Source organism: Xenopus laevis, chromosome 8L (assembly GCF_017654675.1).
Source record: "Xenopus laevis strain J_2021 chromosome 8L, Xenopus_laevis_v10.1, whole genome shotgun sequence".
NCBI lineage: Eukaryota > Metazoa > Chordata > Amphibia > Anura > Pipidae > Xenopus > Xenopus laevis.
The window spans coordinates 71,036,746-71,060,699 of NC_054385.1; the positions used below are offsets into that span (position 1 = coordinate 71,036,746).

General features: G+C 38.2%; 1 protein-coding gene across 1 annotated transcript; it reads right to left on the reverse strand.

Annotated features, from left to right (window-relative positions):
* Positions 1 to 2,014: 2,014 nt before the first annotated feature.
* On the reverse strand, positions 2,015 to 22,031 carry ehd2.L (EH domain containing 2 L homeolog). Its single transcript, NM_001086344.2, is given in 5 exon segments — positions 2,015 to 2,908; positions 3,482 to 3,646; positions 9,628 to 10,040; positions 18,298 to 18,395; positions 21,488 to 22,031. Coding segments are annotated over 5 exon segments (1,617 nt in total). The 5' UTR covers positions 21,892 to 22,031; the 3' UTR covers positions 2,015 to 2,371.
* Positions 22,032 to 23,954: the final 1,923 nt, after the last annotated feature.

The window sequence follows — 23,954 nt, forward strand, 5'->3', positions numbered from 1 at the left end:
GCTTAGCAATTTTATGATCATAATTTTGTAACAAAAAACCCTGATTTTTATTTTTTAAATACATGCACTTGCATATTTATTGAATTATTCAGACAGGGGACCAGGGAATGTGCATTGGTTAACTGGCCAGGCCAGTAGCACTTCCATTGTACTTAAATATATTATGATTTGGCTTTAGGAGTGCACCCACAACCCCCCTCTTTTGTATATAAAATCATTAGGTGATTTTGAGTAAAGATGCTAAAGTAAAATGTGTGCTCTTCACTGTACTTTAAACCATTCATACTGTAGTAGAATATGGGGCACCATCAAAAAGTTATAAGTAGCTTTCCAAGGCATTATTATGATAGATGTAAAAAAGAGTTTAATTTATGGTGTCAGTAACTCTTTAAGTATGCAGATAAAGCTAGTCCATTAAAAGAAGAATCTGTCCTTTGACATCACAGATCTTTTGGTGTTATGATTTTACAGTTCTAATAAGATCAGGGCTTCAAAAGTCTTGCTGAATAATCTAACCATCTATGAAAAAAAATGTTGGACATCACTAGGGTAGGTTTATATATAGATAGATCAGCCAGTGGCACAGAAAGTGACTAATTCTGGTGCTTTGACTTCTTCAGGCACAGTGCCATAATGTCAGTGCATACAAGACAGGTTGAGCCACATATTAGCCACAATTAGATATAGTTATATATCTAATATACAAGGTTCTAATACAGGGAATTTTGCTTCAACTGCCCCAGTGCTAATAATGTAGAACAGCAACCAGCTGTATGAGTTACTAGATCTAAAGCAAATTTTCAATTCTATTACATGACCTCTCATGTGGACTACTAAGTGGTAACCATTTGCCTAAATCTGCATTGGTGATTATTTCTGTTCCTCAGTTTGATAGCTTTAGCAAAACACAGAGCCTCAATATCTTGTTTAATAAACTTAAATCAGTTTCTATCAACATAACTCACATTAGTTGGACTTGGGCAATCAGAAGATCTCCTAGCATATACTATGTTGGTATTTAATGTCACTTTAAATACAGCTCTGAAAAGAACTACTAATCATCTCAAATATAGTTAATGTATGAAAGTAACAGAACAGAACTAACCATTTTGCATTTTCTAATCAAAGCTCTGTTTTAGTGCTCAGAATGTGTTCTTTTACATTTTTATATTATACTATAGTTATTTTTTATGCTGTAAAATGACTCTAAATAAAGACACCAGTCCGATAGTACATGACCATTTTCATGTTCATAACATTGAATTAAATGGAAAAACAGTAAACGGAAGAGCTAGATCAAACAGAGCCTTAAGATTTTCAGAATAGTTTATAAGCTCTGCCCCGAGCAGAAGTGATTTTATTGCTATTAGTTACATTGAGTATTTTTGTATATGGACAACACAAAAGATGTTTGAAGCACCAGTTGTACATAGTAGTCAATTAACCTGCAGAAGAGAAGACTCTTTCTCAGACAAGACTCCACTGCAAATATGAATATTATATATCGATATAGGTCTACATACTTACCAGCCACTCCATTATTTGGTTTTAGAAAGCTATGACTTGGGTGAAGGACATTTAAAAAAGAAAAAGTCAACTCACAAGGATTTTTAAACACAAATACACACACACACACACACAAACACACACACACACCACCACATGGCTTGCTTGAGGACACCAAATTATACTTGCTTTCATTTGGGAAAGATTTCTTCTGAGATGGACTTCAACCTTCAAAACAGAACAGACATGACCCTTCCCAAAGAATTTCCGTTTTGGTGAGAATACTGACAAAGTATGGCCAGTGACTGCATTTCCTGATGTATATAGTACATGTTTCATGTATACAAAATATAAAAAGATAAAACAATAAGCTAATTAGACCTTTGGTAATTTTTCAGAAATTACTGAAACTAGATAATGTATCAACAGTAAATTCTGAAATATGTATAATGAATAATATGACATAAAATCAAGAAACAGAAATAAAAAACAGCAAAGAGTTTCCTTACTTTAAAGAACATTTGTTTTTTTTTAAAGGCATGATACATTAGGAGCATTTTTACTCTTTTTCGTTAATGTTAGTTAATAGCCTTAGCTAAACATGAACTTTGGAAGCCAATGTCTCTATTACAGCTGTTATTGGTCTTTGTAATATTGGTAGGTGGCCTCATTTTTGTAGTGGAATGATACGCTTCTAAATTTAAGCTGGATCAAATTGTTTCATAATACTTAAGCAGTAATACAGGTGAAGCTATGTTGATTTTGTTAGTAAATTTAAGAGCAAACGTCCCTGTTTACATGACATGTAAGGATGGCCAGGGCGTAAGAAACCGATGTTCACATCTTGTAGCACAGTTAGATGGATTTATTCAGCAGAGCCTTTCTGTCTTCTTTTTGATGGTGGGATCAGATGTCTTGGCAGCTCGGGTGGTAGCCCATGACCTTCCAATTTAACTTCAATCAAATGGCTTGCAAGGGCAAACTCTTCATCATCCAGCATTCCATCGCGATCAACATCAGAGAGTTTCCAGATCTTGCCTAGCACAGAATTGGGCAGCTTAGTGGTTACCATCCAGTTCTTGGCTTTGGTGCCAGTGATTTTTCCATCAGTGGGGGCTAAATTAAAGAATATCTCATCATATTTAGATTTGTCCTTGGTAACCACCCATTCTTCATCATCCAGACCCTCAAAGATCCCATCAGTGGAACCCTCTATGAAAGGACCATTATGGGTACCATCAAAGGCCCCTCCTTGGACCACATTATCACAGGTTTCCAAGTCTTCCTGGCGAAGCAGTGGCATTAGTTTTGCAATGTCAACTGTCAGCATCTCATCCAAAGCCTCAATCATATGAGGCTTTAAGGCATGAAATTTCTTGAAGTCATGAATCGCCAGTTGCTCCTGTTAGAAGATAAGAAAAAAATCCATAGCTTGCATTTAACAATTAGCTAAAAATATTACTTTTGTTTTAGTAATGTTGCCAAATAGTTGAAGACTTTTAACAAATGTAACAATCGGGGGAATGTAATTAAAGTCGCAAAGAGCAAAACAATTCACACCAATAATAATAAAAATCCACATCTCGCAATGTAATATTATTCCTTAGACTGTTATTGCATTGCGAATTATAATTGAAGGTGTCGTAATCATTTAGAGCAAACAAAACGAGTTTTTCAGTAAGAAGTTTTATTACATTGACTTTGTATTGTCGCAAACTATAAAATTTACAAACGGTCTTACACTGTTGGAAGTGGTCCCTAAACAGTTTCCATGTTTGCAAAAGCTATATTAAATTTGCGCAAAGGCATAACTTTTCGCATTGCGAATAGTTTTTCCGTTACCGACTTTTATTACATTTCCCCGAATGACTTTAAGACGATATATACAATCATCTTTAACAGTGTATTTGATTCAATATCTTTAAATGATTTAGAAAAAGAACAGGCGACAGAAGGAGGTAAGGATAGAAATTACCTGCATTTTGGCACAGTCAGGGAAATCTCCAGGTGAAATATGATGCTCCAGCTGTATCTTGGCAAATATAACAGGGAGCTTGTTAATAAGCTGCTTCTTTTTGTTGTCTTTGCCAAAGACTGATGGCATCTCCTTCTTCAAGTGACTTATAATGTGAGCATGGACCTGCATAGAAAAAACAAAAACATAACACTATGGATTCAGCAAACTGACACTTTATAAAAGGGTTATATTTATCAAAGGAAATCTACAAGGTTTCACTTTACCATTGCTTTAAAAAAAAACGGAAAATTTGTGGTTATAGAATAAATGTTCACAAGGCCTTGTAAGCTGTTGTGTCTTTGCTATTGTAGGTAGCTATTGTAGCCTTTTCCATATGTCATTTGTTATATGTAATTTATTATTTGTTATTTATTATCTATAACTGAAGCCCTTGCCATATATTGAGTCTCACAAGCATACTCTATTAAACTTATGTTTATAGATGCTATTGGTTTTCTATTAGAGGATTTGTCCTCACACCAGTAGTATTGTTTTCTCTATTAGCTTGTTTCATGCGTCATGTGTGATATAGTGGAATACACACACATACATTGACATGGGCCTCAAAATTACTTTAATCTAACTGCTGGGAATCTCTGCCTATTCATGTTCTTCAGATGGTTAAGAAGTCTCTGGGTTTTCCTTGGGAATCTGCCAACTAGTAATATCAATTAGTTGCATGCCTCTATATATAGATCTTCTTAAGTGATTATATACATTGACCACTTGTGTATTCACAACTTATTCCTCTTGTTAATGACCCCAAATATATTCAAACTCTGCATAAGCACAACGACTATAACATGATCCACTTCTTCCTGGTTACAGAAAAATAACTCACTGATCAGCCCCCCTTTATTTACCATCTTAGTGGCTAAAGATTTTTTTCATTGGATGGACAAATATCAGCTTGGCTTGGAAACTGTTCAGCAAAACTTATTTGCCCCTTTATCACTGCTACATAGCCCCTGACTGCAGTATTGGGACATCCCTTTCTTTCCAAGGTACAGACTGTGATGGTCTGACATTGCCACTTGTAGTGTCTCTTCTCTCCGTACGTCATTTTCTATATGATAGCATCCTGCCCTTTTCCGCCCAAGGAAGCCATGGAAACTTTCCAAAACTGGCAGAGACACTTAAGAGCCCTAAACATCAATAGATAGGGTGGGGCGACAACTGGGGAAGGAGTGTGAGACATCCAGCACTTCAAGGGAGACAGGATGCCTGGAAACCCTAATGTTTCCTTTGGGGCCACTAACATCATAATACCATAAATGTCTACTGCGTGTTTACTTCTCTGTTGCCAAAAATGACCGATCACGACAAGAAATATGTATCCTGCTTAAAAATTTACAGGTTTTAAATTTACTCCATAAAGATGCTTTTGAGGTACAGTAAGAATGTGAATAAACACTGAGAGCCCCGCTATCTGTGCAAAGAATTTCACATGCTGAATACAGTACAGTGGAATTTGAAGACCTTAGGGTACTTTACTTTATACTGTACAACCCCTCGCACAGTTTCTATTTGTAGGAGCTTCTATTCACTGTCAAATTTGTAGATGGCATAACACTCAAGTAAAAAGAAATTTGAAAGCCTTTGCTTGGGAACTGAATGTTAGGGATCCAAAAAGTAGTTAGGAGCCCCCCCCCCCCACTGTACAAGATGCTTCAAGGCAGTTGAATAGGAAGATGACTTTCTTGTTACATCTGGTACTGAGGCTAGTTACAAAATACAGTTACTGCAAGTGCTACTGCAGGGGGATTTATTGCTCCCTCCCTTTCATAAGGAAATCTCAAACTCTTGCAAGGGGCAGCCAGAGAAGGTGACAGGAAGAGATAAGGAGATCATAATGTTTCCACAGCTCAGTTTCCCTGTGTAATTAGACACGCACGTAGATACGCGGAACCCCAATATACTGTGAGGTCTGGGACCTTTGAACTGCCTAGCACTATCATACAAAAACACCCTAAACTGTATCATTACATGCAAGCATTCTTATTAAAGAAAATAAATACATTTAAACTTATTTTTAATGGACTCTGAGTAACTTTTCCCACAATTATGAGATAGAACGACCAGTGAAAAAGTATTTGAAATGATCAGTGGCATTATTTTTAAAATGTGCACAGGTAGGGGACCTGTTATGCAGAATACTCGGGACCTGGACATTTCTGGATAATGGATCTTTCCCTAATTTGGATCTGTAAACCTTAATAAAACCCAATAGGGTTGTTTTTTTTCCAATAAATATGAATTAATTAATAGTTTGGATCAAGTATTTGGATAAAATGGAGTCTATGGGAGACGGTCTTTCCGTAATCCGGAGCTTTCTAGATAATGGGTTTCCAGATAATGGATCCCATACCTGTATATCAAAAAGCTTAACAAGGGAATTTTATAGCTGAAATTGCTGTATTTTATATGCTGAATTTTCAGTACAATTCCAGAATTTCAGGGTTATCACCCTGGACCATACTAGTTGTGCCAATGCCGCTGGCTCTAAAAGCATTCAACTAATGTTGCATGGCACATGGGAGGTGTGTTTTCAGAAACCTTTGCACCCCCTTGGTTTAGTCTGCATTCTGGATTCCCTGGATGCTTTGCAGAAGATCTGGCAGTTTTGCTGACCTACAGACGTGGCATTTTACTGGGTTTTAACCTATGGTGCATATATTCACGTCCAGCAAATGTCCTTAAGAAAACAATGGCTCCTTTTGTGTTAGAGATGAGACATCCCACAGCAACAATTAATAACTGACTATTATTATTATTTGTGCCCCAACACTCTCATATATAAGTGCTCCGAGCTGTAATTAAATATAGTGTAGATACAAAAAAATGTCTTTGTTTCCTGCTTCTCTCTTCCTCCTTCCTCTTATTTATTCCTTCTGTGTCTGCTCTCCTTCTGTGTGTTTGTATATGTGTCTGTGCTATGAGTAAACTACATGGAATGTGCTGGCTCTGTCACACACCACTTTCCCAGCTCTGCTGCCAAAGAGAGTTAGAGGCAAATCCCCAGAACACCAGCCAATGATCATTTAACCCCTACACATCAGTTTTTTTATCTGTACTTTTAAATACAAAATTTGATCTTGTCATGCTCATATAGGGTATTAAATCGCTCCACTATAAAATACAGAGCCAGACGTGAGTGGTCTCTCACATTGTAAAATGCAGTATACCATGCATAATAAAGGATCTGATCTCTCCCATGTTGTACAATCCAGGGTCTAATCTCCCCACACCTATAGGTGATCTTCCTGCAATGAACAGAACAGAGTCTGATCTCTCTTACTATCCAATCGGGTGTCAATAGCTGTGCATTAAAGAGTTCACATACACACATTATCATACCTCCCAACTGTCCCGTTTTTCGCAGGACAGTCCCAATTTTGACAGCTTAACCCGCAGTCTCAGGTTTGTTACTGAAATGTCCTGACTTTCTCTTCGATCTCCTGCACTGAACAGCCAGAAACAACGTTTCTAACTTAATTGGCTTTCGTCAGAGAGCCCAGAATAGATACTTAGATACTTTTGTAATAATTTAAGATAAGCAGGTCTCTTGGGGAAACTGATTTGAAGTATAAAGGGCAATTCACCTTCATTAGCAAAACTGTAATAACACAGTATGTGTTCAAACTTTCATAACCTGCCAAATTTTGTAAAATGGACATGGGTAATTAGACATGGGTAATTAGGGGGTGTGGCCACAAAAATGGACATGGTCAAAAATGTTCCCCTCGCTCCACACAGCAAATCTTTTTGTCCCTTTCTATTTCCAAAATGTTAGGAGGTTTTTATCCATTATCGATTATATTTGCTTAACTCTCCCACACCATACAGTATAGGCCCCCCTTAACCCATTTTGTAAAATACAGGGTCTGATCTCCCTACCACACTGTGCCAAGGATAAGAGTATTAGAGGAGCTTCCTGTGGGCCCCAGACTAGGAAAATTCCCATTATTTTCATCAGACTATATAAAAACCAATACCGTGGCCAGTGGCGTAACTAGATGTTACTGGGCCCCACAGCAAATTCATTTTAGGGCCCCCAACATAACCAGAGGTTGTATTTTTTTTTAATTTATGTTGAAATTGTTCATTATTTAGGGCATCATGGAGCTCCTATACCTCCTGGGCCCCCTGCAGCTGCAGGGTCTGCACTGGCATTTGTTGCATTTCCACAAATCCACTCCTGGTCTTATCTATCTATACTGCTAAATGAAGATACTAAGGTGAATAAGTGACTAATACTAAGTTGAAAAAATACTCAGAATCTCTGCATGTGGCAGTGTCCAAGCGGATGTTTGTGGAAAATACTGTAATCTACTGGCCACTAAAATAAAGTGTTGGATTTTGGACAACCTTGTTTTCAGGGATGCACTGAATCCATTATTTTAGGATTTGGCCTAATCCGAAATCTTTTGTTAAAGATTTGCCCAAATACCAAACTGAATCCAAACCCTAATTTGCATATGTAAATTAGGGGGAAAAGAGGGTAAGAGGGAAAGACTTCCTTGTTTGCATATGGTTTTTTCGATTCAGATTCGGTTTGATAAGGCACTTGGATTTGGCTGAATCCTGCTGAAAAAGGCAGAATTCTGGATGAATCCCAAACCAAATCCTGGTTTTGGTGCATCCCTACTTGTTTTAGAACATAAATATTTTGTTAAATTACTCAAAAACTCTGTTTTAGTGAAATTAAGATAAAATTACCCAACTTCAATGTCACTAACATTTGAAAGCTAAATATAGTTATAATCATGAGACTGTGTAGTGTGTAATTTCAAAAATTCTCTTCAGTCAAACAGTGTCCATAGACATCTGCATGCAGTATGTAAAATAGACTAATACAGATGTGAATGTGAAAACTTGCAAAACCTTTTGCATATACAATATTAAAATATCAGCTCATTTTGGCCAGAGTATATGCTCTCCCCAGGAAGGGAACCTATCCATGAGAATAATAAGCTTTGGGTCATCACCACATCCTCCTCTCTGACGGTTTGTGTTTGTGTTACCTCAGTTAAGGAAGACTTTGTGTGTTTATATACTTACACCCAGCAAGGGGGCTGCATATTTACTTCCTACCTCTATTAATTAGCGGAATCCTATTCCTGTCCTATTCCGCAAAACAAATTTTAATTTTCTACACATAATGTAGAAAGCCTGAGACATCTCTGATTGACATGAAGACAGTTTGCATCTGCAACCCCTAAAAATAGTGATAATATGCCAAATCATAAGCAAAAACAAACTTCCTATCAGAATGGAAGATCTTTACCAGCGGTGTAACTAGATGTTATTGGGCCCTACAGCAAATTCAGTGTAGGATATCAAAACATTGGTAAGTTAACCTACCCTGGGAAGATATATTGAAAATGCTAATGAATTAGGGGCCCATGGGCCCTCTACACTCCTGGGCCTCCCTGCAACTACAGAGGATGTTCCTCTGTAGTTATGCTCCTGCTCTTAAAGTTAAAGGCACTTTTGCAATGCCTCGTGTAAGTCAAGGTAATATAACAGCACCAACCTGTATCTATAACTGCATATGATCAAAAGCAAAATGATTGTATAGAACTCACCTATTAGACCCACTCTGTTTGGGACTCTTCTGTCTCCTAAACCCTGGGCCTTAAATAACATGTTAATTAATCTCATCCTTGCTATCTACACATATCTCTTAACTGTCCATCTAAAACCACATACTACAATTTTGTTTCTGAAGATCAATTTTTTTGGTCATGTAGTTCCCTCAGGTCCTGGCGCCTGTGTGCAATTGCAGCCCTTTAGTTATATTCATGCTCTAAAAAGGACTATCCCATAAATATGTGGCTTCTGATTATGATCTGAACCTAATTTGTTACTAACAGAACCAGTACTGCTTTACGTTATTCCGTCTTGAATCACTTGCACAGCTTTTAACTGTCCTATAACCTTTGTTTATTTTTTGTTTGCCTTAGCATTGGAAGATATACCTATTACCTATAAGCATGTGTTTACATTTAGTAAAATGTTCTATGCCATTCCTGCCCTTTGGTCTTAGGTTGGAATGTTGCTATTATTATTATTATTATCCTTCTAAGAGAAAATACGCTTACCCTTACAAGCCGGGCTCTTTTAACCAAGTCATTTAGTTTCCGCAAAGCAGAGTTCCTGGGTAGATTCTGTATGTCTTGAAAAAGGTCCTGTTCTTCAAGCTCAAACAATCTCCTGTTGTCAGAGATCATTAGTGGCTCTGACCAGAAGGAACCAATATAAACTCTTAGGACTTCAGGAGTATTGAACACTTTACCCAGAGACCACATCAGTGCACCATAGACACGCATGAGCTGTTGGGTTTCCACCATGTCAGCTTTGTTCAGGACCACACGAATCTTGTCCTCATTGCCCTTTAGAGCTCGAATGGCTTCAGAGAACTCATCAGAGATCTCCAGTTTGTGGGCATCAAAGAGAAGAATGATACGGTCCACCCTTTCAGCAAACCACTGAAGTACTGCAGGAAAGTCATAGCCTGAAGAGATAAAATGGTGACAAGAGGAAGACAATGTGGTAAGATCAAGAAACCAACTGAACTTCAGTGAAGGCATAATTATATATGGCACCCTAAGGTGCCCACCTAAAGGTAAATAGAGGCTGCTGTTAAACTGTTTATGTTTAAAGGAATTGTTCAGTGTAAAAATAAAAACTGGGTAAATAGATAGGCTGTGCACAATAAAAAATGTTTCTAATATTGTTAGTTAGCTAAAAATGTAATGTATAAAGGCTGGAGTGATTTTATGTATAACAAGTCAGTCAGAAACTACTTCCTGCTTTTCAGCTCTCTTGGTTTACACTGACTGGTTACCCTGGCTACCAGGCAGTAACCAATCAGAGACTTGAGGGGGGGCTACATGGGTCATATCTGTTGCTTTTGAATCTGAGCTGAATGCTGAGGATCAATTACAAACTCACTGAACAGAAATGTCCCATGTGGCCCCCCTTCAAGTCGCTGACTAACTCAGAGTTATAGAGCTGAAAAGCAGGAAGTTGGATTCTGGCTGTTTTATTAGACATCTGTTCACTCCAGCCTTTGTATATTACATTTTTGGCTAACTAACTATATTAGAAACATTTTTTATTTTGCACAGCCTATCTATTTACACAGTTTTTATTTTCACACTGAACTATTCCTTTAAGGCAATTTTCCAAAATACATAAAATAAACATATTTGGTGGTTTCAAGGTTATAGTTAAATGGAATTGCTACTGAAAGCAATATCTATCTGGTTTTTTAAATTTACTGCACTACTGGACTACTGTTTCTGACTCCAGGAAGCAAAAACTAGGTAATTAACAGACCTATAGGTTGACTAATTACTTCTATCTTGCTTCCTTGAGTCAGAAAGAATGAAAAAATACTAACTTCACTAGCAATTGCAAATTACTTTAAAACCAATGGAAATGATTAACAAATGCACAGAGGAATTCAATTTTTTTTAGCTATTGGAAAAATAAAAAAAATGGTTTTGGGCGAAGACCCCTATTAGTTGACTGGCCTTTGTTTGGGATCCGCATCCTGATTGGCATATGTATGGAGATGTTTAGGTACTGGGCAAAAATACGATCAGCCCATGTGTGTGGTTTATGGGTGGCACTGATCTAAGCATTGGAGTAAAGGCAGATGTTATGAGAAAGGGGCTAAATAAGAAAGTTCACTTATCCATTTATTTTAGTATGTATGCAACTGTGTTCTTCATTAATTTGTTTGTTCTTGGCTCTTTTTGTTTTTTTGTAAATATTTTATGTTGACTTTCCATACAAGTGAATTGATAGGGGCAAGTGGCCCTTATACAAGAAAGCCAACTGACTGTGAAGCTTGATTTTTATCTTTTTATTACATATATCTGCTTATGCCTCTATCTTAACTGCAGAAAAAAATGTTATGTAGCAAAAAGAAGAGCAATTACAGCCACCCTTCCTGGTAATGAGGGGAATCCTTGCTTAAGTTAGTTACTGGATATGCTTTTTGTCCTCAGATATAGTTAAAACATAGCAACATAATTTTCTATGATTCACTGTGTAATTACTCTTGCCTGACTGCTATTCATCAGGCCTCGTATTCTAGCAATAGTCCAGTAACAGTAAACTAGGAAAATTTGACTGAAAGCTTCAAAGGCGTGGCAGTACATTCATTTGTACACATTGCTGGATGCGTAACTTAATAAAATATTACATTCTTCCACTTGTCATTGGTTCGCAGGATGGCGTAGCATATTTCCTTGCATTGTTTACTTCAGGAAGAATTTGTTTACTATGGAAAGAAAAAAAGCTGGAGGCAACAAGTGCAAGGAGAAAGCTTATAATAACAACATGATTGATTTTTTATTGCCATGAAAATATCTTTGTCCTAACTCATTTTATAAAATCTGCTTTTGCAGAACATTTTCTGAGAAGGCAGTAAACAGATTCAGCAGATTTTTCACACTGTGTATGTACAAGACTCTCACTCTGAACTTAACAAATGCCTGCCCCCCTTTCTGCCCTAGATTTGCCCTTTGCATGGCTGCACCCTCTGGTATGGTGAGATAAGGAAAATATTCATTAGTGGAAAAAATGTAATTCACAGCAGAGATGTGATTCCATTCCTGCATTATTTTTTCCTTGGCAGCTACAATGTTCCTCTCCTCCCCCAACCTCTTATGCCTCTCCTCTTTCTTTCCACCTCTCCCTAGGACTCAAAGTTTCCAAACATTTCATGGAGCAAGTTGCCTTTTTTGGAGATTTTTAACTGAGTCAGTGTGTTTGCTGTGCACAAAGTAGCCTGAAGCCTGGGATAGACTAGAAAGAAGGCATGAAGCCAGGGAGAGAAAAGGGAACATGTAGCAGAAGAACTGCCCCATTGCTGCCCTGTAAATTCTCATGGCAAAAGAACCATTTGCACCGACTCTTATATGGAAAGAAAATTACGTTAGACCTTAAAGGTAAACACAGCAAAATATGAAAACCCTGAAGAATAAAGACAGTGCTCCTTCAGAATACCCTGCAGGATCATTATTATGATTATAATTAAGATGTATTTTTAGAGCGCCAACATATTGCTCAGCAATGTAAAACAAAAGTGTTTATACAAAGAATAATGGTATATGGACAGGTGTGGAAATGAGTATTTTGGGTGCTCAGTAAAATGGTGTAATTAATGATGTAATGACAGAGGAATCTGCTGGAGTCAGGAGTTACAGTACCAGCCTGTGCTGATCAGAGCCAGCTCCACTGAGGAATTCTTCACACCTTCCCTATACATTTCATGATGGAGCAGGGCATCTCTAACCAAACTCACTCCCCTGCAATGTCAGGGCATGTTACATGATAACATTTTAAAACACAGTACACAGAACAATTAACTGTCTCAGTTAAATTACAGTATTCAATTACATGCAGCCACCGCCCAGATGCCCGTTCCCTATCCCTGCATTGTGACACATTGTTTTTATCTTACAATCTCAAATATTAATAACTAAACTGGATAGGGAAAATGGAGGATGTTGAGTTCTGTGTTAATTATTTTATAGGAAGGGGCAGTACCTGTAAAACAAAGAGAGCTAAAATGTCTGTTCCGGAGTCTAATGAGAAAAACAGGCTCTAGGGTCTCTTGGTGACAACATACATAAGCTATCATTCAAAAATACATATAGATAGCAATTATGGCACCTCTAGGGACAGCAATGTTCAGGCACGGAAGTGTTGCACCAAAATAGTGTAGAAGCAGCAGAGGTAGCTGAGAAGCAGAGAGGCACTGGAAAAACATAGGAAGAAAGGTAGTTCACATGCACACAGACATGGGAGATAGTAGAGGTAGGGGGTTACAGCACCGGCAATGGAGGCTGCAACAGAAAGAGGAATTAGGGTACAGGGAAAGAATATAAAACAGGGTACAGGCAGAGAATAAAACACAGCCAGGATACATAAAGTACTCAGAGGAGACAGAGAGAGGCAAAGGTACATGGTGGATTATTGTTATACAGGAAAGAGAGGCAGCCAGGGTTTCATTAAGACTTTTTTCCCATAGGAACCGAGTGGCTTTCCTCTGGGTAATCTGGCTTCCTCTCACACTCCAAAAGAAGACATGCAGGTTAACTGGTCCGTAGGTTGTAAGATCCAGTGATGTGAATGATGTATAATCTCTGTAAAGTCCTGCTGTTTTAATTAGCAATATCTATATGTATGTCTGCAAAATGTAAGCATTGGTGACATGGTTTTTACAGGCAACCAAAAGAAAAAGGGCAGTAGGGTGTAGGAAAAAAAAAATCTGCTCCCTACATATTGGCTGTACTCTACTCTTGTGAGACCGAGCTGGGGAAGAATATGCTCAGCACTGCCCAAATCCCTTCTCTCCCAGCTCCAACTATGAATAAATCCTTTGTCCCACCCTAGCCCAACTTTGCCTGAATTCTCTCTTTAGTTTTCAGTCAGTGGCATATTTATAGGAATTACCAGTGCTAAATTTGTGTTATCCAAACTGAATGCCATGATACATGTAAAGGAACAGTGTGGTGTTTGGACAGGGTCACTGCTGGAAACTGAATTAGCACTTTGGGTTCTTGCACACTGCCCAGTAACGAATCACGACAACTGAATACTGTTCTACTATCCCCTAGCAATTATATGGTGCTGTGTATTTTTACCACACTACAGTGTAGTGTTGCAATGTACAACGATACAGCTACAAATAATTACCTCCAAGAGAGGGAGAGAAAGACTATACTGTCTGTTATTTTTCAAGAGGTAGAGTATAGTAGGATAGGGCCCAAACATCAAGAAAATAAATAATTTAAATTAGTGATAATAGATTGGTGTAAGGATGAGGGTTACTGTGCATGTCTATATTGCCACTGCTAGAGTCACCATAATATTTCTATTTGACACTAAAGGGTGCAACACAAGTTTATTTGCAGTGTAAGGAACTAAAAATTGCTTTCAGATCTGCAGTAATGACATGTAAAATATTATTCATAACCCTGTTATGAACAGGTTCCCTGCTCACTGACATAATTAAGATACAAATGGAAGCATTCTGCACCAATCATAATGCTGCCCACAAATGAAAAACTTTCAATAAGTGTGAGGGGAAACTACAGACATGAGACAAATGTGAATTTATTCTGCGACATCCACACTGTAGTGCCAGAGAATGTGAGATAGTACACAAACAGTCATCCATGGTGCTGCTCAAAAAACCTTGACACTACTAATATAAACTGTGTGATAGTGGAGGTAAAATTGCGATTTTGTACCTTCAATGTTGTTGAACACAAGAAGACTGCTGACCCTAACGGCTCCTACACACGGCCGTTTTTACCTGCGCTCGCTGCGTTGCACTTTCTTCCGTTCAGCTGCAGGGGAGCGCAGGAGTAGACACACTCAATTATTGTGAAGGGGGCTGTACTCACACAGAAGCATGTATGCGCCGAACGCAGGTGAAATGCAACATACTACATCCCACCTGAGTTTGGTGCTTACATGCGTCTGTGTGAGTACAGCTCTCTTGTGCATTTTTTTTTGAAAATTTAAGCCAGATGCAGCTGATATTTTTACAGTGAGCATTACGTTATATGTATAAAAAGTTAATGCATTGTTGGTGTGTTTTACTTTTGGGGCAAGTATGTTGTACCAATTAAATAAAGTCAGGTCAGTGCAGATGGCTAGCAGGTATATGTAAGATGCTTCTGTTCTCTCCAGGTGTGTTATATTTCACAAGAGTAACTATATTCTTGTTTTCTTGCAAACAGACAAAGATACAAGATAAAAACACATAATAATTCTAGTTTGCCTGATCTATTCAGCTGGGCTAGGAAATGAAGACATTTCCTAGCCCAGCTGAAGAGATCAGGCAAACTAGAATTATTATGTGTTTTTATCTTGTATCTTTGTCTGTTTGCAAGAAAACAAGAATATAGTTACTCTTGTGAAATATAACACACCTGGAGAGAACAGAAGCATCTTACATATACCTGCTAGCCATCTGCACTGACCTGACTTTATTTAATCTATTGGACTCACAAGACATCTATTGGACTCATAGGACTACATGGACGTTTTCCGACACACTAGTGCAAAGATATACGTGCAAAATGATAGAATATGCTTGTTAACTCTTCTGAAAGCACATTCAACATTTAACATTCTGTGGTTTTATTCTCTTATTGGCATGTGAGGAATTATAAACAGGCAGCATGGAATGTAGAATCAGGCAGGGTGTGAGATAATGTAGGAAAAGGCTTTCCCCGTATCCCCCCCCCCCATTCTCAGCTTCTAACATTACACACCTCTGTTATTGGGTTCTCCTTGGTAACTATCCAATACAAAATGCTAGGATGTGACAGTTCAGAAATGAGGGGTTCTTTGTGGTACAGGGCTGGAAGAAATAAGTTTCCTGTATATACAGGAATAGGTTTTAGGCAGCATCCTGTGTGTGTGTGTATATTTCATCTCAGTTCTTTTGTATTTATGCTATATATATATGCATATATGTCTTTGTACCTTGCTGTGTTGTGTCATAAAAGTTAAGCTGTGCATTTGCCTCTCTGCATCAGTGATATGTGTTTGCCTGTTATCCATGTAGCTCTATCCTGATTTTGCTGCAATGTATACAGTGCTGTTGTTTGTGAAGGTATCAGTTCACACTGTAGCCAAAATTCCCCCTTGTTTGTAAAATGCTATGCGTGTTGTCCCACATTTCCTGGCAAGGTGACAAAGGGATAACTTAACTCTTAAAGAGAACAACCCACCCTCTCACCTCCCTGAAGTTTACAAAGCAGAGCCAGAAGGCACAGTGCCAAAAATAAAGATGTAGTCGCTCCTGACAAGAATGGACATTTTTATAAACAAAAGAGTATTATATTTGGATCAGTTAATGGGCGCCGAATCCTGCTGCCCCCATGCCCTTCCCCTCTTGAAACTCACCGGATAAGAATTTATGTTCTAAGCATAACCTGACCCCTAAGATTGATCGTTCATTCCAAAAAGTGACCTCAACCAATCTCAGCTTCCTGTAAGGCTTTTTAACTGTGCAGGTACCTCTATGGCATTAAAATAATTTGAAGCCAGCACAAAGGCTGCCACTGAACACCCCTCAACCTATTCCAACTAGTCTGTCCAATATTAGTAATAATATCCCCTGAGTAAAATTAGAAACTGCCCTAAGCTCCATCCTGGGCATTTGCTCTCACCTTGGAAAACTGTAAATGCAAGGAACCATTTCAATGCAATAGCCTGTTACATGCAAACCCATTTCTCTATTAGGTCTCTTTCCAGATGTCTGTAATCCATGGAAAATTCACATCTATTTACAGCTGAAAGGCCTTTTATGCACCATGGAAAACCAAGCCTAAGTGGGTTTATACTATGCTAGTATGCTCACAAACAGCTGTGCTAGTGGCTAGCAGGGGCTTTCTTCAATAAAGACTGTAATAAATATTCACTAGTTACAAAGGTACTATATATGCTTCTAAGCAACAAGCACCGATGCACCCATCCAACATGCTTTGATGAATTGAGTGCAGTGGCACACAGGGAACCTTGTAAGTACTGGAAGCATTGACCATAGACACAAATGACTTACAAGCGAACGTTAATGCCATTATCAGCACAGTGTGGTTGTCCTGATGGCATTCTAACATAAGACCAATTTGCACTGCAATTTATGTGTTGTTTGCCTAAACGGATGCTAATTTGCTTTCATATTGGTGCAATGTGCATAAATAGTGGTGGACACCATTTAACGTACCTCTGCTATTATCTCCTTGAAATACTGGGTAAACATGCTGTATTATTGGTAGATATTATGATGATTTGAGTATGAATTTTGCACTCTGCACTGTTTTTATAAATGAGCTCTTTGATTTTTAACTTGTCCTCACATGCACTTAGCAGTAGGAAGATGTTTATGGGTATGGTGATTTACGGTGCTTTGCCGCCAATCATTTTTAGTATCTTAATTCTGGTGGTGCGAAATTACCACTGATCTGTTGGTATGGGAATTGCCTGGAGAAACTGTTGCATGACTGTGTCTCCTGGAAACATGTCAGTCCACCTAAGCAGGTCTGGACTGAGAATAAAAATAGGCCCTGGCATTTCAGGTACACAGAGGCCCTATCAGCCCACATAGAGGCCCAAACAGCTCCCACCAGCCCACTTAATATTGACTTTCTGTGGGACCTTATAGCAGCCCCTCTGGCATTTGCCAGAACTTACAGATTGCCAGTCCGGGCCTGCACCGAAGTAACCAAGAGGGAGTACTTGAGAGAGTAACTCTTAACTATGGTGATTGGCTGCAAGGCACAGCAGACATATCTCCTATAGCTCAGCTGGCAAAAAATAAGAGTAATGCAGGAGAACAAAGTTTCAGGAGTTCTAGTGGCTCTTAGATAGGTAAATTGCTGGATTTCCTCAATTGGGTACCTTTGGAACAGTAGTATATGAAGCATTTGATCACTTGTGGCAGCCAAAACTGCAACTCACTACAAAGCACTTCCCTTTTAAATCGAATGGGAAGCTTCAAAGGTCAACTTGCACTTGCTATTAATGAAAACAAACTGGTATATATTCCAGTGCTAGCAATGGGTGCTAAGGGACCTGCAGTGCTTCCCCTTTCAACTGTATACATTAAATTATGCCATATTTCATTTACATTTCTGTAAGACCTGCAGAAAGCCATGGAAACATGTAACACATGAGTTGTTATGGATCTAATAGATAGTTTTGCACTTATATGGTACCACCATTCCACTCACCTCTGCTCACCCGCTGCTTGGCACCAGATAGGATACCTGGAGTGTCTATAAGACTAATGCTTTCCAAAACCTTATTGGGCAAATGGGCACACATAAACCTGCAAAAAATATATGAATAATGAAATATATCCTTCAAAAAGATGATATCAACATATAAGGTATGAAAACAACAGGTTTCAGAATGTTTAGGCTAAATCTTGCTAGTGATACATTTCTTGCATGTGGAATCAGGCCTGCAACAAACCCTTCTTAGGCCACTTATGCTGCGATCTCCAAGCCCAGCCCAGTGCAGTTACCCATGGCCTCCAAAATGGATTTATTCTATGTGTAGGAAGCACAGTAACATAAGTTATTTCAATGGAATTTGTTTCATACATAAATGGAAAAATCAATCTGAGTGCTTGGGGCCTTGTTCTGCTCCAGGGGGCTTTCACATCTCAGGTGTGCAAGTAATCTATACAAGGGTCTTGCTTTGAAATAGCAGCCCTCACACTTTCTTGTTTTTTTCTTGGATAGAATTACAATATATATCTAATGAAATAGGCTTCATAAAAGATCATACTGCCTGCCCCTTCTACATTTAATGCAAACTTGCTCTGCACAAAAGCAGGCTTAATGGGGGCATTGGACTGTGTTGTGCAACAGCAATGGTGCCTCTAAATATCTGCTTTCTGGTTTCCCAAACCAGTCAGTTATCAGTTGTGATCATCAGATCATGCTGTCAAATTATAGTTTTAGGTGAGAAAATGTAGAACCGCTGCTGCATTCTGGGTAGATTGTAGTGAAACAATAGCAACAGCCAAATACTTTTATTTTGCTCTGCTGAGTAAAACAGCAGTTGTAGCAGCATTTCTCTTAGAAGCAAAGGCTATTAAGCCTCATCACCATGAATCTCTGCTATGCAACAGCACGGTATGAAATCCTGGAACAAAAGTCAGACATGAGTTAAACTACTACATTTATTAATTAGTTCATCATTTGATTATTGTGAAACTGACTGTCAACTCACTGTAATGTATAAAGGCATTATGAAAAGTATTCTTGTAAAGCAACAGCATATCACATCTCTGTTAGCACAACTATGGGGAGGGATCACTTTGATCAACTGCACTTTACATCGCTGTCAGGGAGCATCGCAAGAAAGCTGTGGAATGTATACTCAGTGCTGATCTGCTTCATATACAGTAGAAGCATAAGAGAATTTTTAATTACAAGCGACACTGTTTATTAAGCAGTTAATAAACATTGGGACTATATTAATGATACTGATCAGAATGATACATCAGACAGTTTCACCTATAACAAAATTCGGGAACCGAATCCTAATTTGCATATGAAAATTAGGGGAGGGGAGAGAAATCGAGTGACTTTTTGTCACAAAACAAGGAAGTGAAAAAATGTTTCCCCCCTCTACCCCTAATTTGCATATGCAAATTAGGAATTGGATTTGGTTCGGTATTCGCCCAAATCTTTTGCAAAGGATTCGGGGGGGTTCGTCCGAATCCAAAATGATGGATTTGTTGCATCCCTAATATTATTATACTTATTCTGACCCACCCACTTCTCCACATGCATCATTTTTAAAAGTGTGCACAAAAGATGAGTTTAGCTCACAAAGCCTGCCGGAAGGGAACATTGATTAATACCCTTTAGCACTGTACTCCTGGTTTTAGAAGACATCTTCTCATGCTAAAAATCAGGGCAGATGATGTCACCCAGAATTGTAGCACTAAAACATTGTTCTGTATATTGTTTACCTTGTCTTGTTGCTTGAGGTAATAATCCTAGCACCCAGAAAGTGCACTTTAATATTATTATAAACATTGGCACTCTCTGTTCCCCAGCAAGCTCTTGTTCCCTGGCCACATCCATATTCTTTCCATATATACAGTATATATATTTATTTAGAAAAACAGATCATCTACGCTGATCCATATCAAGGGGATTTAGACATTTTGTACAAAAAAATTGCCATTTTGTTGGACACAATGGGGATCACATGACAAAAGGACCTATTTGCAAAATGCCCTTTAATATATTGACATTGGTAAGTGCAGATCTGTTTCTTTCTGTATAAATGGTGTGGACACGCCCTCATTCCCCCACTGTGTGAAAGGAGTTGTTCACTTTCCAAACACTTATTATAGTTCAGTTGTTTTTAGATTGTTCAGTAGAAATTGCTTTTAATGTTTTTTTATGTGTTTTTTTTACCCTTTTTCCATAACTGAAGTTAAAAGTTTAATGAACCTGTCTCTGGTGTTTGAGTCTGGCAACTCAGCAATTCAGGTGCAGATTCTGAACTGTTACAATTTGCTTCATTGGTTGATACATTTCTCAGCAGGATTTGTGGAGTATTAGGAACTATTGTATCAATTCTAACAGCTGCTTTTAATGAAACGTGTCAAGCAATGTATCAATTTAGAACAGTTTACAGAGTCGGCAACCCCCTTCCCAGAGCTGCTTTAGAAAGACATAAGAAGGTAAAAAAAATCACATTTCAACCTTCAATATTACAAAAATTTGAAAATTGGAAAAGGCCTTAATGGGGTGATTCACCTTTAAGTTAACTTTTAGTATGCTAAAGAATGGCCAATTCAAAGCAATTTTTCAACTGGACTTCATTATTTATTTATTTTTATAGTTTTTATAGGTGTCACTGATTCCATATAAACAATCAAATGCTGAACACCCTAAGTTTTTATGTGTACAGAATTTAAAGCAAACATTGCAACAAGTATTGAAAACTTTTATCAGCAACATTTTCCTGAGACACCTCAGCCTTCCAGGGTGTTCCCTATACTCTGACCATGAATCTTTGCTTAGTAAAAATCCACTAGAATACAGATGCAAGTCTACATGCACACTGCATATACATGGACCAAACATCCTGTAATGGCAGCTCCTTTAAATGACATTCCTCTCAACCTAGTTTGTGCTAACCCTTTGTAAATATAATCAATAATAGCCCTCCTCTTCATCATTTGTCCTGTTTATGCATACTCTATGCCTTTACAGTTACATATCCATACCTTCTGGAGCAGAAATTGTCCCAAACAGGCCTTATTGGGGTCAGTATCTAGATTAACTACTGTAGTGTATAAGGGAACTCTAACATCCTATGTAAAATGATAGCAACCAGTAGTTGGACTGAAGCTCATAAAAAGGGATTAAATAGGTCTCCCCGACCCACCTGTTCAGAAATGTGTTTCCGAAGGGATTAAGTTTGCGGAAAGGTTTATTGGGATCCACCATGAGGGCATTGCCAGGTGTCACTCCTTCTGTCTCTCCGTGCATGACAGCTATGAAGGAGTCGGTGGTAGGCTCTGGGCCAATGCGACTGCCAGGGATGTCCTGCTCTAGCAGATACTTGATGAAGGTGGTCTTCCCAGTGGAGTACTGTCCCACCACCAGCACCATGGGCTTATTGTCAAAATCAGCATCCTCCAGTGCTGGGGAGTGGAAGTCATGGAACCTGTAGAAGTCCTCCACTGGCTTCAGCTTCTTCTTGTACAGGTCCTTCAGGCCCTCGGTCACCGTGTGGATGACCTCGGGGGACTTTTTGGTTTTCTCGTTCTTGCCCATCCAGCTGAACATATTTCACAGTAGGTTACGCTGATGCACTAGTGGATGAAGACAGTAAATTGCTGCTACCAAGAGTTATCCTTTTATTCTCTAACAGTCTCTTTTCTATTCTCCTTAATCAACTTGCTCCTCTTCACTTCCCAGTCACAAGCAAAGATCCATCCAAAATCTCACAGGAGGGCTTGAAAAGGGGCAGGCAGGAACAGGGTGTGTAAGCAAAGGCATAAGAGAGTAGGAGGGTGTGGAGAATGTAGGACCACCTTGCCAGCTTGTACAGAAAGGGGATAGCTTACTGGGGGTTTTAAAAGAGTTGGGGCAGTCTAGCCCAGCCAAAACCAAATCAATATTAGCCAAAATGATTAAAAACAGCAGAATGCCAAAATATATGTTTCATTTAACAAATACTTTGTTTTCTGAAGTCTCCTCCCTTGGTTCCCTTGCTCCCCACCCTAGGAATGTATAGTGTTGGTGTAACTGGGTTACATTTTGAAGTCTCTGGTATTATATTGCCACCTAGTGGCAGAAACAAGCTTTGGAGCAATGGAAATATATGGGAACATGAAAAAAGCAACAATATAATATATATATATAAATGTCCTCAGTAGATCAGGTGCATGATCAATGATTGTAGTATAAAGAGATGAAGGATCAGTGCATTCTTTTGTTAGTGAACGAATGCTTTTTTTCATTGACACAGCATCTTATCTGACGTTTCAGTCACTTGGGGACCTTTCCCAATGAGATATATATATATATATATATATATATATATATATATATATATATATATATATTTATATATATATATATATTATCAAAACAGGGGGGTTGTGGGAGCACTCTAAAGGCTTTAAGGTATATATATATTAGTATAATAAATGCTATTGCATATGTACCCAAAACAGGGGTTATTTTGTTATAAAGTTATGATCATAAAATTGATAAGCCACCATACCACGTCAAGGTAAACCCCGAATGGCGGTCCCTAACTTGTTTTATTTTTTATGTGCATTTTAGCATTACCTGTAATCAATGTCCGTTGAACGCTGTTTTTTCACTGAGGGATAAATCCTCTAGAGTGCTCCCACAACCCTCCTGTTTTGATATTATATATATATATATATATATATATATATATATATATATATATATAAAATGACAGAATGGAGTGCACAACCAAAAGTTCATACATGGCCTGGGTGCTAGTCCATAGGATATGTAGGGATATGCAGGGATTGACAGCACTCCAAGGCAATAATTCACAGCAGGTCAATAGTGTAAATAAGGTGGAGAATGTATTTGTGGTTTCAGCTCCGCACAGGAGCCTTCGTCTTCCCTGATGAAGGCTCCTGTGTGGAGCCAAAAGTAATTTTGACGCTAAGTGACTTTCAATCCATGACGCAAATTTTTCGGTAAATTCACAAATTTTCCAACGAAGCGAAACGGGGCAAATTCGCCCATCACTATTGTTCAAGCTTCTGAAAGCTTGGCTCCTTTCCTAAGATCTGAATTGTTATTTGTTATTATAAATAATGTACCCCCTTACTATAATATTTAAATATATTGGAAGTCAATAATGAGTTGCATGATCATATAAAGACATAAGACAGCATGCCAAGTCATTTCATACCCAATGACATCATTATAAGCATTTATATGGATATTTATAATTCTCATATATTAGCATTCATATATAATACATAACTGAATACACAGTACAATTCTCTGTAGTGCAGATCATAATAAAAATTTCCCTCAATGCAGTGGTTGTATATTCTTGTATTTTTAAATCACTTTACTCCTTGCTTCATTCAGCATTACTTTCAAGTATCCAGATTGATATCAATGACAGTATATATCCACCTGCTAAAAAATATCATCCAATGGTGGAAGTGTGTATTAATGATCTGTATCAGTATAACCTGGTTAAAGGGATACTATCATGGGAAAAAAGAGCAAACTGATTTTTTTATATTTAATTTTGAAATCTGACATGGGGCTAGACATATTGTCAATTTCACAGATGCCCCCAGTCATATGACTTGTGCTCTGATAAACTTCAGTCACTCTTTACT